The 22931-nt window shown below is 39.6% G+C and overlaps 1 protein-coding gene across 3 annotated transcripts in view; it reads right to left on the bottom strand.

The window, feature by feature from the left end:
* pex14 (peroxisomal biogenesis factor 14) overlaps positions 1-22931 on the bottom strand; it is a 234945-nt gene that overhangs the window by 37669 nt on the left and 174345 nt on the right. For all 3 annotated transcript variants that reach the window (XM_072586070.1, XM_072586069.1, XM_072586068.1), the window contains one exon: positions 14659-14761. In XM_072586070.1, the coding sequence (XP_072442171.1) occupies positions 14659-14761 (103 nt within the window). The remainder of the gene's footprint in view (positions 1-14658; positions 14762-22931) is intronic.

Below are 22931 nucleotides of genomic sequence, written 5' to 3' on the forward strand. Positions count from 1 at the left end.
ACTTTCAAGATGAGTCAGTTTCCTCAGGGAAACTGTCACTTTTCCCACTGAAAGCCATTGCAGTTTTGCAGAAAAATTCTGCAGTGCCTTTTAAAGGAAACTACATATATTTGCATTTCATTTATACGGGAATAAAATTACAAGTGTACATGCACATGAAAATGGTGATCAAAAATGTGCAATAGCCAGAATAATAAGAGTATGCTGTTCTGGGGAAATCTCTTTTTGTCTGAAATTCCAGGTTTCACTATTCTGAGCAGCACACCATTCATTTCCACTGGATTGCTTCAACAAAGCCCAGAATGTACCTTAGTTAGTGCAGTTTCAACAACTTCACACAGGAGCAGAGAGAGAATAAGTAAGACTTTTTATTCAGTTTGCAGATAGATCTAGCATTTTGAAGTAGTGTTTTTAAAAAAAAGTTGAGGTAATAGCTGTCAACTCATAATGACACTGAATCTCTTTAAAAATAACATTCAAATCTTCACATTGGGGTGAAAATCTTCTGTATTCTTAACATCAAACAATTGGATTGTACCATTGATTAACAGAGATAAAGACTATTTTGAATTTCAGTGATACTGAATTTAATTTCATTTCTAAAAAAAGACAAGAGATTAATGACACGTTACATAATTTCCAAGAGTTTCTTATCATCTGTTCAAGGTCACAGGCATTCCTAATGACTGTTACACTGCACCAAATTTGATCAGAAGAAACATTTGTCATGAGACTGGACCTTTCCTGGTTTAACATTGGGTCGTTTTTTTTTACTGCAGCCTAACTGTATTTCAGAAGCTGTTATGTGGTTTCCCTAGTAACTTTCAAGGATGGTAACTTTGAAGTGAAATCCAATTGACTCAGAGGTTTAGCGTTAACATTTTGGATATTCGAATATGACCAAGTAGGCATGGTAAGCTCGAGGGATAGCTGACAAATATTCTCCTCCAGTTTGTTTTGGCTATAATATATTTCCCAAACATTATGAACACAATAATTGATCTGTCTCAGAGTCAGATTTTCACACAGGCATGAAGATTCCGCAAACCATGAAAAATGGCAGGTTGGAACCAGATGCACAAATCCTGCTCCCATTTCCAACAGATTATTTTTTTTGTCAGTATTGAGAAGGGTTCAGGCTGTGAATCATAAAGGACGAATACCCTGTATTCAGTAAGATCATTTGACCTTAATGCTGAGTGCAAACAGATGCCATTTTGGCTGTTACAAAAGAAATAACCAACAGAGTAAGAATTGTGAATTGATGGAACACTCTTGGAGATGGTTTAAGTGTCATGATCTGAAATTTGTTTTTAAATTTCCCTGCTCTTTAAATAAGTAACAAAACACTGAAGTTGTCGATGAGAGTTTAATAAAACTTTGTTGGATGCTTTGATTGAAAGGCCATCTGGTGTCAGTTAGAAGATAAATAATTAACATCTGATCATGCAGTTTAATAAAATTCTCTGTTAAAATTTCCCTAAGGCCTCTTATTCTGTCATTATGAATGCTTTTCTGTTTCAAAGGCTTTAATTATCACAGCAGGTAGTTCTGTGTTCACTGTTCAACTGACAGGTTAAAGAGGCTACTAAAGGATTAATTGTCCTTGACCTGGGGTCTGAATAGAAATGTGGTTGTGTTTATGAGAGATTAACCATAATTAACAGCTTCAAATTGGTTTCTTTCTTTATTCACTAACAAGTGTGTAATCACAGTAAGAAAAAGTAATTGATGGAGAGCTGAGTTTAATGGGACAATAACAGAACTGAGCAGTTTAAATGGAACAAGACGTTGGTGGGAAAAACAGTACCTGGTCATCTTCAAAGAGCAGATGGTTTGGGTACAGTCGAAGTACATTCCCTCTGATAGAAATAATAGGACAAACAATCTAGAATTTCCAAGATGACAAAGGAGATAGAAATTAACGTTGGAAAGAAAATGTGTGCTTATGGCAGACGTAAGGCAGGAAATACAGTATAGAATCAATAGAAAAACCAAAGATTTTGGGGGAAGGTGAAAAGTAATAGAAGCAAAGTGGAACTATGAGAAAATAGCAGCTAATATAAAGGATAATCCCATAGTCTTCTCGTGCGTTGACATAGTAAGAGAGTGGTTAAATGAGGAGTTAGGGCTGATCAGAGACCAAAAAGGACCCCAAAATGTCTTTGATGTATTGTTAGCACTTAAATTGACAAGGCACAGGATGAGATGCATCCAAGGATTTTGTGGGAAAAAGGGGTAGAAATAGAAGGTAGAAATTGCCAATAATCTTTCAGTCTTCCCTGGACTCCGGGAAGGTGTCAGAAGACTGGACAATTGCAAACATTACGGTCTTGCTTGTAAGGATAATCCCTGTAATTACACACCACTTAGTTTAACTTGAGTGATGGGGAAAATTCTAGAAACAATTATTTGAGGTACCATTATTAATTACATTAAAAAAAATTGATTTCTGAAAGGTAAATTGTTTCTACCCGCTTACTGGAGTTTTATGTAGAGATAACAGGAAGAATGTACTGAGGTTTTACCTGTCCTCCAGTGTTAGGAAGGATAGCACTGGCCTCGTTGCCATGGGATACTCTGAGTATTTGGAGTGTTCTGTACCATCTGTCCCTCAATAGTTTGTCAAGGAAAACACTTTTGACCACAAGTCCATAAGAAAGTGGTCAGCAAAGTGTCCTCTAGACCCTGTGGGTAAAGAAGAGGGTGGATCCTGCTGCATGGTTCCCTGAGCAGACTGTCAAACCCATTTGGCAGAATACCTCATCACTAAAACTTTACAAGCACCAAGTCATAGCTTGGCTGGTGGTGAGAAGGGCAGTGCCTGTGAGATCTTTCATGTACACCCAGGTTCTGTCTATGCCACTACATGCTGAGGGGGAGGTGCGTGATGGTAAAGACTGTCACACATCATCTGTCTTCACATAGAATATCTGAACAGAGATACAGTGGTATCAAAATTCATCCAGGACTCTGAGTTCTACGGTCTGTTCCTCAGGATGCACACAGGGACAAACACTGACTGCATCTGGAGACTGCCCTTCAGATGTTTTATGGTCTGCCCAAAACTTGATCTTTCCAGTGTAAGGAGTTGACTACGTCAGAGTTTTGCAGAGTGGCACATTCCAAGGCCCAGGGTTCCGTGCTGAGGGACACACTAAAGCTTGGGTCAGCTGCCGTCTTGACGCAGTAGGGAAAGACCACTGTCTGAGGTCTTTCTGCTGAAGTACAATGGGGGTCCATTAAGTTATCAGATCCTCCCAGTGCCTCAAATTTCGTTTTGCATAAGTAAGAAATTGATTAGATTAGATTAGATTACTTACAGTGTGGAAACAGGCCCTTCGGCCCAACAAGTCCACACCGACTCTCTGAACAGCAACCCACCCAGACCCATTCCCTTACATTTACCACTTCACCTAACACTACAGGCAATTTAGCATGGCCAATTCACCTAGCCTGCACATTTTTGGACTGAGAAAGGAAACTGGAGCGCCCGGAGGAAACCCATGCAGACATGGGGAGAACGTGCAAACTCCACACAGCCAGTTGCCTGAGGTGGGAATTGAACCCAGGTCTCTGGCATTGAGAGGCAGCAGTGCTAACCACTGCGCCACCATGCCGCCCAATCAATTGGGTTTTTTTTTTGTAACTATAGGGAATGCCAAATTCCAATATTTGTCTGTTATTCACGTGCAAAGACTGTACTGAAATGCCTCAGTAACTGTAGGTATATAAAGATTGTTTGTGGATAAAGTATATTTTTGCAATTAAAAAAAAGCAGAAAGGATGGATGAGGGTAACATTGCTGATGTGTTGTACATAGATTTCCAGAGAAAATTTGATATAGTGTCACACAACAACGTTACAGGTCATAGTATAAAAGGCACAGTAGCAACATGGATACAAAGTTGGCTGAATGAAAGGAAATAGAGTGTAATGGTGCACAGATACATTTTGACCTGGAGGAAGGTTTCTAGTGGAGGCCCCCAGGACCCTTATTTTTCTGGATTTATATTAATAATCTGGATCTTAGTGGTGCAAAGGACAATTTCAAAGATGACAGTAAACTTCGAAAAATTGGAAGCTGAGAGGAGGACAGTGTGGAACTCCAAAAAGATGTTGACAAGTTGTTGGAGTGGGTGACTAGGTCGCAGATGAGATTCAACGCAGAGAAGTGCTAGGTGATGATTTTGGTCAGAAGAACAGTGAAAGACAATATAAAATAGGTGTACAATTCCAAATGGGGATCCAAGAACAGAGAGACCTGGCTGCATATGTGAACAGATGTGAAGGTGGCTGGGCAGATGGAGAACAATTCATAAAGCACGCAGTGATATGGAGATGCCAGTGTCGGACTGGGGTGGACAAAGTCAGAAGTTGCACGACACTAGGCTATCGTCCAACAGATTTGATTAAAATCACAAGCTTTTGGAGCACTACTCCTTCGTCAGGTCACTTCACCCATCGAAGGAGCAGCAGTACGGAAGCTTGTGGTTTTAAATAAAACTTTTGAACTATAACCTGGTGTCATGTGACTTCCAACTTTAAAGCATAGTGTTCTCGGTTCTATTAATAGAGCATAGCGTACAAGAGCAAGGAGGTGATGCTTGCTGGATCTCAGCTGTAGAATTGTGTACAGTTCTGGGCTTCATATTTTAGGAAAGATATAAACGCATTGGAGAGAGTGCAGAAGCAAATTTATGGGAATGGGTCCAGAAATCAAAACATTCATTACAAGGATAGTTTGAAGAAGTTGGGACAGTTATTCTTGGAGAGTAGGCAGAGAGGAGATGCGATAGAAGGTTTCAAAAGCATGAGCAGGCTGAATAGAGTAGATCGGGAGAAGCTGTTCCTGTTCGTAACAAGAGGGCATAGACTAAGTGATGGGCAAACAAAGCAAGGACGGTGTGAGAAAAGATTTTTATAATTTGACAATTCAATCGCATTCTGAAACAGACATTTTATTGCACATGGTCCCCCAGAGGACTTAGTCATAAAGTCACACAAAGAATCCAGAATCACAGTGTGTACTATTAAAAATGCTTCATTAATGTTGATTATTTTTGAAGGCATCTCATTAACTATCTGGAAATTAACTTACATGCAGTTTTTGAAGGCAAGGTTGAAACAAAGCTACAGAATTTGAAAAAGCTGCGTTTGAGGAAAGAACAGGTCAAAATAAAATGATTTTGCCATGCTATTCTTGTGGTGTAACCATTTTTCAATGTATGGTAGAAAGCACAATTAGCCACAGAAAACTCAGCACAACATCGTGGGCCAAAGGGCCTGTTCGTGCTGTATTTTTCTATGTTCTAAAACTTGCTAACGTAGCTGAAGGAAGCACCAAAGCAAACTGTGTATTCGGTTTGAATTGTCCACAGGGAGAAACAAGACAATTAACCGTAGCCAAAAGTTGCATTGTTCCTAGTCGACAACCATAATGCAGCATGAACAGAGGAAGTTTGCCAGCCACAGTCTCAGTTGGGGAAGATTTTCAGCACAAGATTACAAAAGGGAAGAAATGGGATAAATGAATAACGATGGCAAACAGTACAGAGCAAACAGGAGGTTCAATGAATGGAAATCCACAAGCCAGAATATAAGAAACCTTAATATACTACCTGAAGACATGTTTGCCTGTGCACTCTAATTAGTATAAAGGTTAAGGAGGACTGAAAAATAATTTATCACACAAATTACTAAGTCCCTGCATAATGTTTAAATTGACAATAAATTAAGTAGATGGTTACACAAGATATCACCAAAATAATTTCAATTCACAAAACAAACTAAAATATTGACCAAACTTAGCAGCAAAATGCTTCAAGCAAGCATAGGATTGATAGAAAAAGAAAAAATACTGTTTCTAAAGCAGGATGACATTTTAAACATGAATAATTGCAAGGTATTGTGCCATTAGAAAGTGGTTTGAGTGAAGAAAACAACCTGCATTACTGCAGTAGGAAGAAGAAATGCTGGAGAAACTCAGCACGTCTGGCATCATCTGTGGAGCGAGAAACAGACAGCTTCTACACTTCTGCATATATATTTGAGATGACAATGGGAAATCTCAGCTCCAGCTTACTGAGCCTTTCCAAAATGTTTATTGAAGGAAAAAAATAGAAGCGTTACTTCAAAAAGTCTTGTTATTTTCAAAACAATTTGATCGTAAACTGATAAGCAGGAGATGGACATTTCTTCACAATGGCCTTACAAATTTGAGAGCTCCCATGATGTGCAAATTGCATAAAAATTTAATGCTGAATAGCACAAGATTTCATCTATGATTACACAATTGTATCTCATTTTGTTACCATTTAGAATAAATCCATGGTTTGTTTTGAGCACCGGATTTTGATACTGACATTACTGTTATTGACTGATGTAATGCAATTTACAATTCAAAGCTTGGGAAGAAACTGAAAGAATCAAAGTGATGTTTTTCTTATTTATATAACCTTTCAAGATCTATTTTTAAAAAGACCTGTTACCACTCTTAACATTAATTCCCATCATTCCCAGAGTGCCGTTATCAAATTATGTTGAGAAACTCTAAGATTCGTACGCCACATCCATAGCTAGTCCTATTTCCACACTCCTGCCCAGCACGATAGAAAGCTAAAAGTATCTGAGTGGAATAAAAACTAGGGAGAAATTCAGCACGTCTGGCAGCATCTGTGGAGCGAGAAACAGAATTAACATTTCAAATCTGACATGACGTTTTTTTGGAATGCAAAGTAAATTTCACCACATCAGCAGTATTCAATTAGAAAATAATCATAATATTATAGATCTGGATTCAGTTCATTGGTTTGGTGTAAATTCTGTTGAATAATGAAAACCTATGTAGATTTGCAATGATATCTTATCATTTTGCTAGTGAAAAGGTACAGAAATCATACAGACATGCGTCTAATAACTTAATTTCACATGAATGTCATTGTTTCTAATTTTCCTAGGCATTAATCACAAGTGTAGCTCATGTGTTAGAGTAGTCTTAACTGTATTTTTTTTAGAATTACTAATATGCTTACGGGCCTCAACAGCCAGTTTCAAGATACAATTGCACCACTTCTACTTGCAGTTAGATTTCATTATATTAATTAGTTATCTAGAACTTGGTCAAAGTGCACAGATGAAATGATTTCCTCTGTTTTAGGATACATTCAGCAGTTTCCATACTGGCCTTTTTAAAATACTAAAGAAGGATCTTAATTTCTGAGATTTGAGCAATTAACACTACCTTTCATTTTTCAATTATATGCCACTTCTATAAAGTGATGCCTATATTATGATGATTCTCACTAAACTCTCTCAAATTCACATTGCACTGATCCTTATATTTTCACATTTCTTTCCCAACTCTACTAAATTTCTTCAATTTATGCAGAACCTTTTTAGCTGGAGAATTCTGTTGCAGCGTTATCTAACCATTTGGTAAAAGATGAGTCATATTGACTGTTGCTTGCATATAAAGTACAAAGTGTTAAATGACTGAATTGTGCAGCCAATGAAACTACTGAATACAAGAGTCTCTGAATTATCCTCTTCCTGTGTTTGAGTCTCAAAAATGCCACTTTACGCACTGCCTGATCTCAAAGCATTTTGTTTTTGTTCACACTGTCTCCCACTCTTATTCTTTCTCAGGATCTCTGGTTCTGAAGATCCTCTAACAAATTAAATCCTCCCTTCAAGTCCGCAATAGTCTAGATTTGTCATAAATAGTGCTTCTGGGATTTTAACTGGTTTCACTTTTATTCTTTTCACATTCGAGAACATGGCCCTTCTGGTTGATTTCTTTAGAAAAATGCACTGTAGCACTCTTTCTGCTTGTATTTCAAAACAGTAGTTATTTCACTAATACAAGGAAAAATACAGTACCTGATTATTGGAAAAATTACGTAAGCAGACCTGATTTATGTAGCTCCTGAACAAGAATTTTTTTTAAAACAAAGTTTTGAGGATGTGATTTTCAGACAATTACTTTGACACGTTTAAAAAGTGTCATTTATTGACACAGATTGAATTCAAGAGTCGTGAAGTGATGTTGCAGCTGTACAGGACCTTGGTTAGGCCACATTTGGAGTACTGTATGCAGTTCTGGTCGCCTCACTTTAGGAAAGATGAGGAAGCTTTGGAGAGGGTGCAGAGGAGATTTTCCAGGATGTTGCCTGGAATGGAGAATAGGTCGTACAAGGATAGGTTGAGAGTGCTAGGCCTTTTCTCATTGGAGCGGCGAAGGATGAGGGGTGACTTGATAGAGGTTTATAAGATGATCAGAGGAATAGATAGAGTAGACAGTCAGAAACTTTTTCCCCGGGTACAACACAGTGTTACAAGGGGACATAAATTTAAGGTGAAGGGTGGAAGGTATGGGGGGGATGTCAGGGGTAGGTTCTTTACCCAGAGAGTGGTGGGGGCATGGAATGCGCTGCCTGTGGGAGTGGCAGAGTCAGAATCATTGGCGACCTTGAAGCGGCACTTGGATAGGTACATGATGGGTGCTTAAGCTAGGACAAATGTTCAGCACAACATCGTGGGCCGAAGGGCCTGTTCTGTGCTGTATTGTTCTATGTTCTAGATTGCGGGTTTTTGAGTTAGGTAATATCCATTTGTAATGTTTCATTTTATTAATGAATCTAAGATGGAGTAAAGATTGATTTCTGGTCTCATCCTTCACACAGGAATGTAGCCATGATGCTACTACTATGTAAACATGAGCTACCTTTATCTTTCTCCATCTGCTGCCACATTTTGGACATACACATACAATCAATCGTTTTAGGAGTTTCCGAGTCAAAAATGTTTCCAGTGTACCAATAAGAGATTTCATTTATTCCCTATGCTAATTTGCAACACTACCACTCCTAATGAATGCAGTATCTCCTAAAACTACTTGTTTTCCCATTTCAGTTACACAAATATGTATGGGAATAAGATGAACTGTTCAAAATTCCATGGAACAGCTTTAAATATTATCAGGCTCCTGTTACCTCTCCATGCTGAGAGTTGAACTGGAAGAAAACTTGGTTGGTCCCTCAATAAAATACACCATTCTGAGGAAGGGTCACTGGACCCGAAACGTTAACTCTGATGTCTCATCACAGATGCTGCCAAACCAACTGACTTATTCCAGCAAATTCTGTTGTTTCTGATTTACAGAACCTGCAGTTCTTTTGGCTTTTATTTAAAATACACTAAGTTCTTCTTGGTGCTTAACATAGGAAAGAAAATTTCAGTAAGCGGAAGAAAAATCCATTATCATTTAAGTAACAACTAAAAATTACAGTGATATTATATTTTTGGACAGAGGAATCAAGATGCGCTGAGTAGTCTTCCCTTCAGAAGACTATCTAAGATTACAAAGGGACCTTGATCAATTGGTCAATGGGCTGAAGAGTGGCAGATGGAGTTTAATTTGTATAAACATGAGGTATTGTTTTACCAAAATACAGACAAACAGGTTCAGGACTTATACAATTAATGGTAGGACCATGGGTGGTGTTGTAGAACAGAGACCCCCAGGGATTGAGCTCCTTAGTTCTTTGAAAGTTGCTTCACAGGTATACAGGGTAATTAAGAGGGCATTTAGCACGCTTTCCTTCATTGTTCAGACCATTCAGTATAGGAGTTGTGATGTCATATTGAGAATGTGCAGGATATTAGTGAACCACTTTTGGGTTACTGTGTACAGTTCTGATCGCCCTGCTATAGGAAGAATATTAGCGAGTTTTGAGAAGATTTGTAGTTCAGGTTGTAAGTTTGCTCGGTGAGCTGGAAGGCTTGTTTTCAGACATTTTGTCACCATACTAGGTAACATCATCAGTGAGCCTCTGGTGAAGCACTGCTGATATGGCCTGCTTTTTATTTGTGTTTAGGTTTCCTTGGGTTGGTGATGTCATTTCCTTTGGTTTTGTCATCTCCTGGTCTTTTCCTCAGAGTGGTAAATGGGATTCAAGTCAATGTATAGGGTCTTTCAAGTTTATTAGCTGCTGTTTTAGTGTGTTGGTGGGTTTGTGGGCTACCATGATGCCAAGGGGTCTGAGTAGTCTGGTAGTCATTTCCCAGATGTCTTTGATGTAGGGGAGACTGCCTAGGGTTTCTGGATGTATTTTGTCTGCTTGTTTGGGTTTGTTGCTGATAAATTGGTGGATTGTGTTCATTGGGTACCCATTCTTTTTGAATACACTGTATAGGTGACTGTCCTCTGCGCTTCATAGTTCCTCTGTGCTGCAGTGAGAGATGGTGGCTCATTGAAATAATGTTCTGATGCAGCTGCGTCTGTGGATATGACCCATCCTATCACCTTAAAAATATGGCCCCTTGTCTTGAAATCCACCACTCTTGGGAAGAGACACCTGCCACTAACCTTACCTATACTCATGATTTTGTAAACTTCTATAAGGTCACCATCCAACCTCCTAAGCAGCAGAGAAAAAAAAAATCCTGACTATCCAGCCTTTCCTTTTAACTCAAAATTTCCATTCCCACAAACATCTTGGTAAATCTTTTCTGAACCCTCTCCAACTTAATAATATCCTTCCTATAAAAGGGTGACCAGAATTGGACAGAGTACTCCACAGGAGGCCTCATTAACGTCCTGGATATCTTCAACTTGACATCTCAACTTCTCTACTCAAAGGTCTGAGCAATGAAGGCAAGTATGGTAAATGCCTTCATAACCATCCTGTCTACTTGTGATTCAACTTCCAAAGAACTATGAACTTCAACCCTAGATCACTCTGTTGTATAACACCACCCAAGGCCATAGCATTAATCATTTAAGTTCTGCCCTTGTTTGTTTTACCAAAATGCTTGCATTTATCCAAATTAAACAATGTGCCACTCCTCAGCCCTTTCACCAGTTGATCAAGATCCCTTTGAAATCTTAAATAATCTTCTTCACTGTCCACTTTACCACCAATTTTGGCATCATCTGCAAATTTATTGACCAGGTCTTCTAAATTCTCATCTAAATCACTTATAGAAATGACAAAAAAAAGTGGATCCAGCATGGATCCCTGTGGAACATTACTGTTAACAGGCCTCCAGTCTGAAGACGACCCTCCAACACCAACTCTGTCTCCTGCCATTAAGCCAATTTTGTATCCAATTGCCAAGTTCGCCCTGAAACCCACGTGATCTAACTTTACTAATTAGACTACCAAGTGGAACCTTGTCAAAGGCTTTACTAAACTCCAAGTGAAAAACGTCAACAACTCTGCCCTACTCAATCTTTTTGATTACTTTGTTTGTGAGACACTACTTCCCTCACACAAAGTCATGCTGACTGTCCCTAATCATTCCTTGCCTCTCAAATGCATATAAATCAGATGTTTCAGAATCACCTCCAACAACTTACCTGTCACCAAAATCAGACTCACAGGTCTACAGTTCCCAGGCTTCTCCTTACATTCATTCTTAAACAAAGGCATACTATTAGCCACTCTTCAGTCATTCGGCACGTCACCCACTGTTATACATAATACAAATATTTCTGCAAGGGGCCCTGCTATTTCTGCTCTAATTTTCCATAATGTCTCTGGATGCACTAATCAGATCCTGGAGATTTATCCACCTTTAAATTTTCTAAGTCCTCCAGCACATCCTCTTCTGTAATGTGAATTGTTTTTAAAAACATCAATATTTATTTTGAGTTCTCTAGCCTCCATTTCTCTCTATTTTTGTACAGTTTTTACTGTACAAAATATTTATTTAATTTCTCACCCTTTGACCTTTAAGGTGCCCGACTCTCTCCCTCTAGTTGCTCTCTTGCTCTTAATGTACTTGTAGAATCTCTGTGTGCTGAATGCAGAGTTACTACACATTTTCTCCTGTCTTTACAAAAGGTAAGCTGTAAAAGCAATTGATGGAACATCTCAGATTGTAAATAATGAAACTATCTTAAAAACAAAAGATATTAATTTCCAGTGAGGTACAATTTGCTTCTTGTACTATGGAAATTAAGTAAAATAAGTACTTTCGTATTAGACAGTACTCAATTTCAAGATATGTTTTATTTCATGTTAGGAATAATCTGGGTTTACTTTACCATTCTTACTTATATCTGTGACTGACTCTCGAACAATATCTCCTCACCCCAGAGTCTAGCAATCAGTCTTTCTGCTTTAGCTTCCATTATCTTGACGATATTTATATTTGCCAATGCAGTTTTGAAGATGAACCATACCATAACTGATGCTCCTTTTGGAATGAATCAGAATGCAATATTAATATAATATTTATTTGCTATTTCCACAGAGAGGGAAAAGATATAGGGGAGACCTGGGGGAGGCTTTTTCACACAGGGGGTGGTGCGTGTGTGGCATGGGTTGCTGGAGGAAGTGGTGGAGGCGCAATTGCCGCATTTGGGAGGCGTTTGGATTGGTGTATGAATGGGGGGGGGGGGGGAAGAGGTTTGGAGGGACGTGGGCCGGATGCTGGCAGGTGGGACTAGATCGGGTTGGGATATCTGGTCAGCATGGACGGGTTGGACCAAAGGGTCTGTTTCCATACTGTACATCTCTATGACTATATATAAACCCTTTCCACTTTGCCAATTTTCCAGCCTTTCTATGTATTGCATAATCATTAGGGAACTCATCAAGTTACAGAAATTATTCTTTGGATTTTTAATACTCCATAATTGCAGGCATCATTAGATTTACGTAGAGTCTGAGGGCTCTTACGGCATAGCGGTTATGTCCATTCTGAGCTAGAAAGCCTGGATTCAAATCCCACCTGTTCCAAAGGTGTCCCCTAACACATCTGAACAACAGTGTCTGTGTTCAACTGCATCTGAACACTTCAAAAATACAAGGTGTGGTGTGTATTAATGCAGAACTTGCATTTTTAAAAAACCGTCAGCGCTCGGGACATTCATGCATTTTCAGCACTATTTAAGTTATTTAAAATGATGGAGAAAGTGTCAGGTTTATGTTCAAGTTTGCTAATAGCCCTCAGACAGGGATAGAGTGCTATAGTCACCTGTAGCACAGAGGAAAAAGATCAACTGGAGCTCCTCACTCCAAGTAATGCTTACTGATCATTTACACATTTGATAATCAGATAAGAACAGGAATAGGTTTGGTTGTTCTTCTCTCTGAAGTCTACTAGCTTGCTGACAGTTACATGAAGAAAATATCAGACAGCCGACAGTGCCCTTGAATTTGGAACTCAAACAAAAATCAGAGAATAGAAAAGAAAACTCAGTGGAAACATATTTCCAAATCCACTATTTGTTAAAACACAACAGAGTCTGTGGTTGGTGGCCCTGCCTCTGTGGCAGAAGCTCCATATTTGAGGGGCATGCAACGTGCATTCACACAGCTGAGAATAGATTGATTGTCAACCTGTAAATCCTTCCAACATGCCTATGGTAGATGGCAACAGCAGGAGTGTTTCCTGGTCAGCTAAAACTGTGTAGTATTTGCAGACACAACTGCCACTCCATGTGTAATCTCTTGCCACAGGCTGTATGCCTGGTGAGGTCCTCCTCACTTCAAGGGACTACTGATGATTTGTTGAAACATTGGGTGCTTTTGCCAATATTTACAATTGGTAAAACAAGTAGGAAGTTGTGGTTTCAAAAACATTTCTTCTGAAACGAGGAAAATGACAATTTTGATCAAAGCTATCACTATACCGCCTTGCAGTACAATGACCGATCAAGGAACATTCATTTTCAAACTGCTGAAACCAATTGTTGACACTGTAGAGCTAGCTCCCTAAGGTGGTTACCCTCAATACTAAACCATCCAGTTCTTAGACTTCCATATGGCTTATATGTAAAGAAGGAAACACAAGCCAAACTTACTTAGCAAGGCATAATCAGCACGGCTGTGTAGGGAGAAAAGTTCCCGACTTGTGCAGCATAATTACTTTAAAAAGCCCAAAATAAATCGCTTACATCACTGCAGCAATTTTCAAATATTTCCCCTACTCACATTTCAGTCAAGATGATTAAATTTCTCGCATGCTAAGGTTACTCTCAGCAAAGGGCTACATAAGTCATGCAAGTAACTGGAAAAATTCAAGAAATCTTTTTTTGGCTCAACACTAAGTATAAACAAAGAAATGGTCAGTGTAAGTGCAACTTGCTTTGTTTTTCTGGCTCATTAACCCAACCTCGAAAGCTAATCGACAATAACAATTTCACAAACCCAACTGTTCCAGATGCTACGCCTATTCACACTGTCTGAATTGACACATTTAATTTTGTGAACATTTTTATTCATCCTAGCAATTTCATACTGCGATATCAAGGGCAGTTCCAGTTACACAATGACTCCATAGAGTTCTCAAAATTAAAGGTCAAACCTGGGAAGAAAAACGTTAATTGGGAAAGAAAGTATTCTTGCAGATGAGAATCATAAACGTTAGATATGCATCATAATTCAGTTACTTCAAGTTCTGAGCATGCACATCACAGCAGAGAGGCACAATTCAGGTTGTCGAATCTCATCAAGGTATTAGGGGTCAAAAGCTTTTCACTAAAAGATTACAAACTACTGACAGTAAACAGAGTTTCACAAAAACAAGAAGCTAAAGGCTTCAACTTTTAAATTTGAAAGGTTGCATATCAGAAAACTGAACTTCACTTACAAAGTTAAAAGTGGAGGAAATTTAACAGAGAATTGTTATAACGTTAGTCTTCACCTGTCTGTGTTATGGTCCCACTCAGCTCAGTAACACCAGACTCAATCCTCTGAAGATGCTTCTTATCTTCTTTGCTGGCCACTAGAAGAGGCAGAATGTATCTCTGGAAGAACAACAGTATTGAAAAGGATGAACAAAGGAAATTTACTTCCTTCAACATTGACATACTATGGTTGTGTATGTACCACTTACAAGACACACTGCAGTAACTCATTGAGGCTCTTTTGATATCACCTTCCAAACTCATGGCCTACATTAGTTAAAACTGGACAAAAGCAGCAGATTCATGGAAACAAGATCACCACCTGTACAATTCCCTCCAAGACACAACTCCTGATGTAGGTACAGCCAGTGTGCTCCAGAAATTTGGCCTAGTGACAATGAAGGAATCAAATATAGTTCCAAGTCAGCATCACTAGGCCAATACTCTGGAGCACTCGAACTGCACACTGGCTGTATCTAAATTTCATGGGCAGCACAGATTCATAAAGGCAGCTCACCACCACCTTCTCAAGGGAAAGTGAAGCTGAAAATAAATACTGGCCTTGCCAAGGACTCCCACATCCTATGAACAAGTTAAAACCAAAGGATTAAAATATCTCATTTAGCTAATTTAGTAAATTCTCTCACTCATGTATCTCATGTCTTCTCAATATTATATTTCCTTCCAATCAGCGCACAATGAGTAATCAAACAGACTATAAGAAAGGTTTCTATCACAGTGCAGTGCTGCCTCTTGCAGGATTTCATGGCTGGGAATGTCATACCTTCCCATTTTATTTCACATTGAATTAGACCATCATCACAACTATTTACTTGCTTCCTTTGCTAAAGCAGAGTTAGTTGCAGGACCCACAGAAAGAGCCAGGGGCAGTAGGATTTGGATTGCAGGCACACTGGGGCTCCTGCAATGCTGTACAACTCTATAGTGTCAAGTTACAACCTACAGTAAGGATGAGTACTTTCAAAGCGCTCCACATGGGACATGACTTCAACCACCTGTAAAATATCCCTTTCTATAATAAAAACAGCAAATGTTGGAGAATCCCACCAAGTCCTGCAGCATCCATAGAGAGGAAAAAATGAGGACTGCAGATGCTGGAGATCAGAGTCGAGAGTGTGTTGCTGGGAAAGCACAGCAGGTCAGGCAGCATCCAAGAGCAAGAGAATCAACGTTTCAGGCATAAGCCCTTCATCAGTGAGGCTTAGGGGACTGAGAGATAAATGGGAGGAGGTGGGGCTGGAGGGAAGATAGCTGGGAATGCGATAGGCAGATGAAGGTAGGGGTGAAAGTGATAGGTCGGAGAAAAGGGTGGTACAGATAGGTGGGGAATGAAGATGGCCAGGTAGGACTGTCAAGAGTTGGAAGGTTGGTACAGGGATAAGGTGTGGGGGGAAGGAATGGGGAAACTGATGAAATCCACACTGATCCCGTGTGGTTGGAGGATCCCAAGGCGGAAGATGAGGAGTTCTTCCTCCAGACATCGGGTAGTTTAGGTTTGGTGATGGAGGAGGCCCAGGACCTGCATATCCTTGGAGGAGTGGGAGGGGGAATTAAAGTGTTAAGTCACAGGTGGTGAGGTTGGTCAGTGCGGGTGTACCAGAGATGTTCTCTGAAACAATCCACAAGTTGGTGTTTCGTCTCCCCAATGCAGAGGAGACCACATCGAGTGCAACGGATGGATAGATGATGTAGCAAATTCGACAAGCTCATCACTCTCTGCATGAAGAAAATTCTCCTGTTCAGACCTAAATGGTTTACCCCATTTCCTTAAACTGTGACTCTTGGTTCTGGACACCCCTGCCATCAGGAACATTCTTCCTGCATCTATCACGTCTAGTCCTGTTAGAAATATATAGGTTTCTATGAGATTGCTCCTCATTCATCTGAACTCTCGTGAATGTAATGCTCACTGATTCAATCTCTCTTCATATGTTAGTCCCACCATCTCAAGGATCAATCTGGTAAATCTTCACTGCACTCCCTCCATTGCAAGAACATCTTTCTTCAGATAAGTAAACCAAAACTGCACACAATATTTCAGATGTGGTCTAACCAAGGCCCTATATAATCGCAGCAAGACATCCCTGTTCCTGTACTTGAATCTTCTCGCTAGAAAGGCCAACATAACATTTGCCTTCTTTACTATTTGTTGCACCACCATGCTTACCTTCATTTACTGGTGTACAAGGGCACAAATAAGATCCTGAGGGAAATTCAGAGGGGAGAGGGGATCATAAAAGGATGTTTCTCCTTGTGAGAGAAAGAGCTTAAAAATAAAGAATCTCCGATTTAAGCTAAAATTGAGAAGAAACATTTTATCTCAGAAAGGCCGAGTGCCTGTGAAAATTATTTCTCTAGAGAGCAGTGGAGGCTTGATCATTGAACATTTTTAAGGACAGGTTAGATAGATTCTTCACGAACAAGGGATTAAAAAGATATTGAAGACAGGCAATAACGTGGAGTTTCGGCCACAACTAGATGATTTTATCAAAGGGTGGCATAGACCAGAGAGGCCAAATGGCTTACTCTTGCTCCTAATTTATATAAATCTATTTTAAAATCACATGCACAGTTTTGTTACAATTCCTATGAGAGGTCAGGAAGCACTTTTTTCCTGAGTGAGAGTTTGACGTATTAATCCCAACTCCAGAGACCCAAGTATGTAATCTAGGCCAACATTTCAGGGCATTAGCAAGGAAGTGTGGTACCTTTGGCTGTGCCATCTTTCGGATGGGATTTTGAACCCTCTCTGCACTGTCAAGTGAAGTTAAAAGATCCGAGGACCATTAGATAAACACCAGGGGAGCCTCTCCTGGGATTTCCATGACAATGTTCATCGCTGAACCAACATCACCAAAACACATTAACTGCTCATTTTAAAAGAATCTAGAATTTATTTACTCATTGCTGGACATGGGATTTGATCTGTGGAAATTACTACCTTTCTTAACATGACTATATTATAAAAATTCCTTAATGTAGAGCACGTTGTGCTCATAGTGTGGAAGCAAGCCATTTGACCCTCCGAATAGCATGCCATTCAGACTCACCCCCTTACCCTGTCCTTGGAACCCTGCATTTCTCATAACTTATCCACCTAGCCAGCGTATCCCTGAACGCATGTCTAATCCACCAAACCTCACATCTTTGGAATGTGGGAGGAAACCCACAAAGACACAACAGAATGGTGGCACAGTGGTTAGCACTGCTGCCTCACAGCACCAGAGACCTGGGTTCAATTCCTGCCTCAGGCAACTGTCTGTGTGGAGTTCGCACATTCTCCCCGTGTCTGCATGGGTTTCCTCCGGGTGCTCCGGTTTCCTCCCACAGTCCAAACTTGTGCAGGTTAGGTGAATTGGCCATGCTAAATTGCCCGAAGTGTTAGGTGAAGGGGTAAATGTAGGGGAATGGGTCTGGGTGAGTTGCTCTTCGGAGGGTTGGTGTGGACTTGTTGGGCCGAAGGGCCTGTTTCCACACTGTAAGTAATCTAAGTAATCTATACACAGAGAGAATGTACAAACCCCACACACAGTCACGCAAGGATGGAATTGAATCTGGGTCTCTGGCACTGTGAGGCAGCAGTGCTAACTAATGATCCACCGTACCATCCTGAGACTGTGAAATTCAAGATATTTCTCTTATTGCTGTGCATATTTCTCATATTCAAAGTTAAAAATCACCCAACACCAGGTTATAGTCCAATAGGTTTATTTGGAAGCACTAGCTTTCAGAGCACTGCTCCTTCATCAGGTGGGTGTGGAGTATAAGATCGTAGGACACAGAATTTATAGCAAAGGTTTACAGTGTGATGCAACTGAAATTATATATTGAAAAAGACCGGGATTGTTTGTTAACTCCCTCATCTTTTAGAATGACTATACTGGTTTCAGTTCTTTTATATGTAAATCACAGAACTTTTTTTTTAAACTTACATTTTCAAGTGAACTTTAACAATAGGTGCCATGTTGGCCCAGATAATGCATTGAAGGTGTGAGGTGTTCTGTGTTAGGCTGCTGTACCCTAATGTTCAGACTGATTCGATTTCTAAAAAAGGGATTTACAAAATCTTACATGGATCCATGCAGATTCTGAGCAAAAGAAAATGCAATTCTGCAAGTACAAATTCACCCCACAAATTTATGTGTGTGTATATGAGTGTGTGTGAGTGTCTGCGAGAGAGTATGTGTATGGGTCTGGTAGGAGTGTGCGCGTGTGTAGGAGCATGGGTGAGTGCATGCAATGGGGTCACCTGTAGTATGACATGAACCCAAGGTCCCAATTAAGGCCATCCCCATGGATACCAAATTTGGCTATCAGCCTCTGCTCGGCCATTTATATTCAAATTCTTGCAGTGTAAATTGACTAATATTCAAATACTGTAACTAACTTTGCTGAGCTCAACAGCGTTTCTTCCCAGAAATTAGTTGGTAACTAAGTTCATTAACATTGAATCGGATTAAATAACTAATCTTTAGGCAAGTTTTCTTTTTAAATAGGATTAGGTATACTACTCAAATTTCTTGAACTACTTTGTGAAAATAAATTTCCTGCAATTCCCCACCCGCTCCATTCAACTGACTGGAGTAAAAACAATGCTTGAATAACAACATTAAAAAAAGATATTTTGTGATAAATTCAAAATAAAATCATCTTATATGCTTTATTGTTTTCATTGTGTTGTAGATCAAACTTCCTCAAAACATTTCAAGGAAATAGCCTTGACCCTAACCTTTACCTTATTTCAAGACGAGTGTAAAGTGCTGCATTCTACATGTGATTCAATTTGCCAAATTACTCAGCTTTAATCAAAACATACTTTATTTTTACAAACAAAAACAAAGGCATAATTCCAACTCTATCAAAATACTTAAGAAAATAATATATTATCTAACTACTACCTGTTCACTGTTCCCATGTAGCAGCATCCCATAAACACCTTTGGTAAAGCCAAATTCAGCAAAACAGATTTCCCTCACTCCCTATCTTCTCCAGTCTAGGAGAAGGAACACCGACAGAATGAATCCAGCAGCAGAGATAGAACTGAAGCTTCTTATAGCAGCCAGGAGAGAGCTGTATCTAGCTGCTTCAACTCCAAAAACCCTAATTTCAACAACTGAAAGCAAAGCTAAAACCCTGGGTCTGTTTGAGCCCGAGTCCACCTAATCATGCTTCTTTTGTTTACTTAAAAAAAACACCCACCCAAAGCTATTTACTTTGCTTTCCAAGGAACAGACAGCTCAACACCAGGTCTACAACACCGCATTTCAAGAGAACCAGGACAGAGAAATCCCTCCTAAAGGCCCATATTTTCACATTTGATTTCACATGAAGATCTTGGCTTCTTTTAAAGAACCAGCTCATTCTTAATATCTTCCTGCAAAGTGAGGTAGTCCCACAATGCACATATATTGAATGTAATCTTTTGAAGTTATGGGACAATTATCAGATTAAATAAGCAGAATTTTATTCTAAAAATGTAACAGCCTGCGCATGCAATACAGCAAGGAGACAGTAAGTAATCTCGGAGTAATGGATCACGCAGTTAGGTCAGAGATGAGGAGGAATTTCTTCTCTGACACAGTAATGAACATGTAGCGTTTGTTTTAAATTGCAGGTGGCAGCAGAGGCTGGGTCATTGGTACATTCAAGGACATAGACAGACTTTTAGATATTTTTAATCAGTTTATTCAGAGATGTTATTATACACCTCTGGAGAAGGTGAGATTTGAACCAGGCCTCCTGTCTCAAAGGTAAGGACATTACCATGAAATCCAGACCCTTTTTTAAACAGATTTTTAATCAACAAGGGAATCAATGATTATGGAGATAAGGCAGGAATTTGAAGTTAAGGAATATCAGATCACACAATGATCTGATTGAATGGCAGAGCAGACTCAATGGGCTGAATGGCCTATTTCAGCACCTACATCTTATGGGAGAGACATTGAGGATAAAAAAAAAGACAGAGGTGGCGAGAGAATTTCAAACATGAGAGTGTGCTGTTTGCACACCTGTCCTCTCTAATATTCATTCCTGCCTTAGTAAAACAAATTATCTGGTCACTGCACTCCCAAAATTGCTTTAGTCTTTGATACCAAAACAAGCTATTAATGGAGAACGAAATTGCATATTTGCATTTAGCAACACTTCAGTTAATGTGTTCCTGAAAATGATTTTGATGCATAATGAAGAAGCTAAGCAACAAACTTCTTCCTGTTCTGCTAATACCTGTGTTGTCAAACCTTAAAGTCCCACCACAGTTTCCCAAATTCAAGAACACCTTTCCCTTGATGCTTTCAAAACCAAAAACTCAACCCCAAAGCTACAGTTAAATACCTTAAACATGGCCCAAGCACCCACTCACTGCAGATTTTAAAATTACAAAAATAAAAACTATACAATACAAATAGAGGATACATAACAATAATGTGAACAGATTTCCAGTTTGTATGGAAGAACAAATAAAGTCAATGAACTGGATTCTCAAAACATCAGAAATCTCAGAATGACCAATGAAAATAGAATTTGACACATTCAATCACTCGAGACCAAGTGGCTGTGATAAAATATCTGCAGCTATAAATCAGAATCATTTCTCAATCAGTAAAAATACTGGACACCAGCAGCCCGTATTTAGAACGTCTTTCGTCTAGGGCAAATCTGTCGGACTGATACAAGTAAGAAGCGCTAAACACAAGTTCATCTCAATCTGCAAAATACCTTTAGGATAAATGTGCAGGGTGTTTGCTGAGCACTGCCCTTTAACGTGCAGGTCAGATTAAACACAGCTCCAAAAATCTAAACACCATACATGATCCAGACCACTTACACATGAAATCATGTCAGAAGTCACACAACACCAGATGAACCTGATGAAGGAGCACTGCTCCAAAAACTGGTGATTTCAAACCTGTTGGACTATAATCTGGTATCATGTGACTTCTGACTTTGTCCACCCCACTCCAACACCATTATCTCCACACATTAAATCATAGGAGATCAGCCTTTTCACAAAGTAAGAATTAGCACCAAAGTCAAATATTTAAATGAATTACTTTGTGCAAAGTCCTTAACAATTCTGTAACTGTCTGAAAAATGGTATTTCAAGAGATGAAACAGAAATATCAATAAGCAGGAAATCGTACTGTTTGTCTACAGCAAATCAACATACTCATTAGCAATTCAATGAGAAAAGACAATTGGTAACTTAAGGTTCACATTCACACCACCAGTAAATTTCCATTTCTCTCACATTTCTGTGGTTAAATGACTAATGTTTGTTATCCACTGCAGCCTTTGTTGAGAAAATTAAATCCATTTTTAAAACTTCTTCAAAGAGTGTTCCTTCATACACCCTACAAGTCAAACAGACACAACCTAACAAAGGTTAGAACAAACAGTCTTACCGCAAATTCAACCCGAACTCTGGGTCAGATATGTGGATGACACCTTTGTAATCATTAAAAACACAGAAATAGAGAACACACACCAGATCATCAACACTCACAGGAATCCGATTCACTAGAGAGGAAGAAAAGGACAACCAACTCCCATTCCTAGACGTGATGGTACAAAGAACACCGAACGGACAATTCACCACAAAGGGATACAGGAAAGCCACACACACAGACCAAGTCCTAAACTACGAAAGCAACCACCCCAACACACACAAAAGAAGTTGCATCAAGACACTGTTCAAAAGGGCCACAACACACTGCAGTACACCAGAACTGCAAAAAGAGGAAGAAGAACACCTCTACAATTTATTTGCCAAAAACGGATACCCCCGCAATTTCATCAACAGATGCCTAAGGGAAAGACAACGGAATGAGGACATGCCACAACCCAAAGGACTAGCCACACTACCATACATCAAGAGCATTTCCGAACTGACAGCCAGACTACTGCGACCACCAGGACTCATAACAGCACACAAACCAACAGCCACTCTCAGACAACAACTCACCAGGACAAAGGACCCGATACCCAGCATGAGCAAAACCAATGTAGTGTACAAAATCCCATGCAAGGACTGCACAAAACACTACATAGGACAAACAGGAAGACAGCTAACGATCCGCATCCATGAACACCAACTAGCCACGAAACGACATGACCAGCTATCCTTAGTAGCCACACACGCAGATGACAAGCAACATGAGTTCAACTAGGACAACACTACTATTATAGGAGAAGCCAAACAGAGAACAGCCAGGGAATTCCTAGAGGCATGGCACTCATCCACAGATTCAACCAATAAGCACATCGA

Source organism: Chiloscyllium punctatum, chromosome 16 (assembly GCF_047496795.1).
Source record: "Chiloscyllium punctatum isolate Juve2018m chromosome 16, sChiPun1.3, whole genome shotgun sequence".
NCBI lineage: Eukaryota > Metazoa > Chordata > Chondrichthyes > Orectolobiformes > Hemiscylliidae > Chiloscyllium > Chiloscyllium punctatum.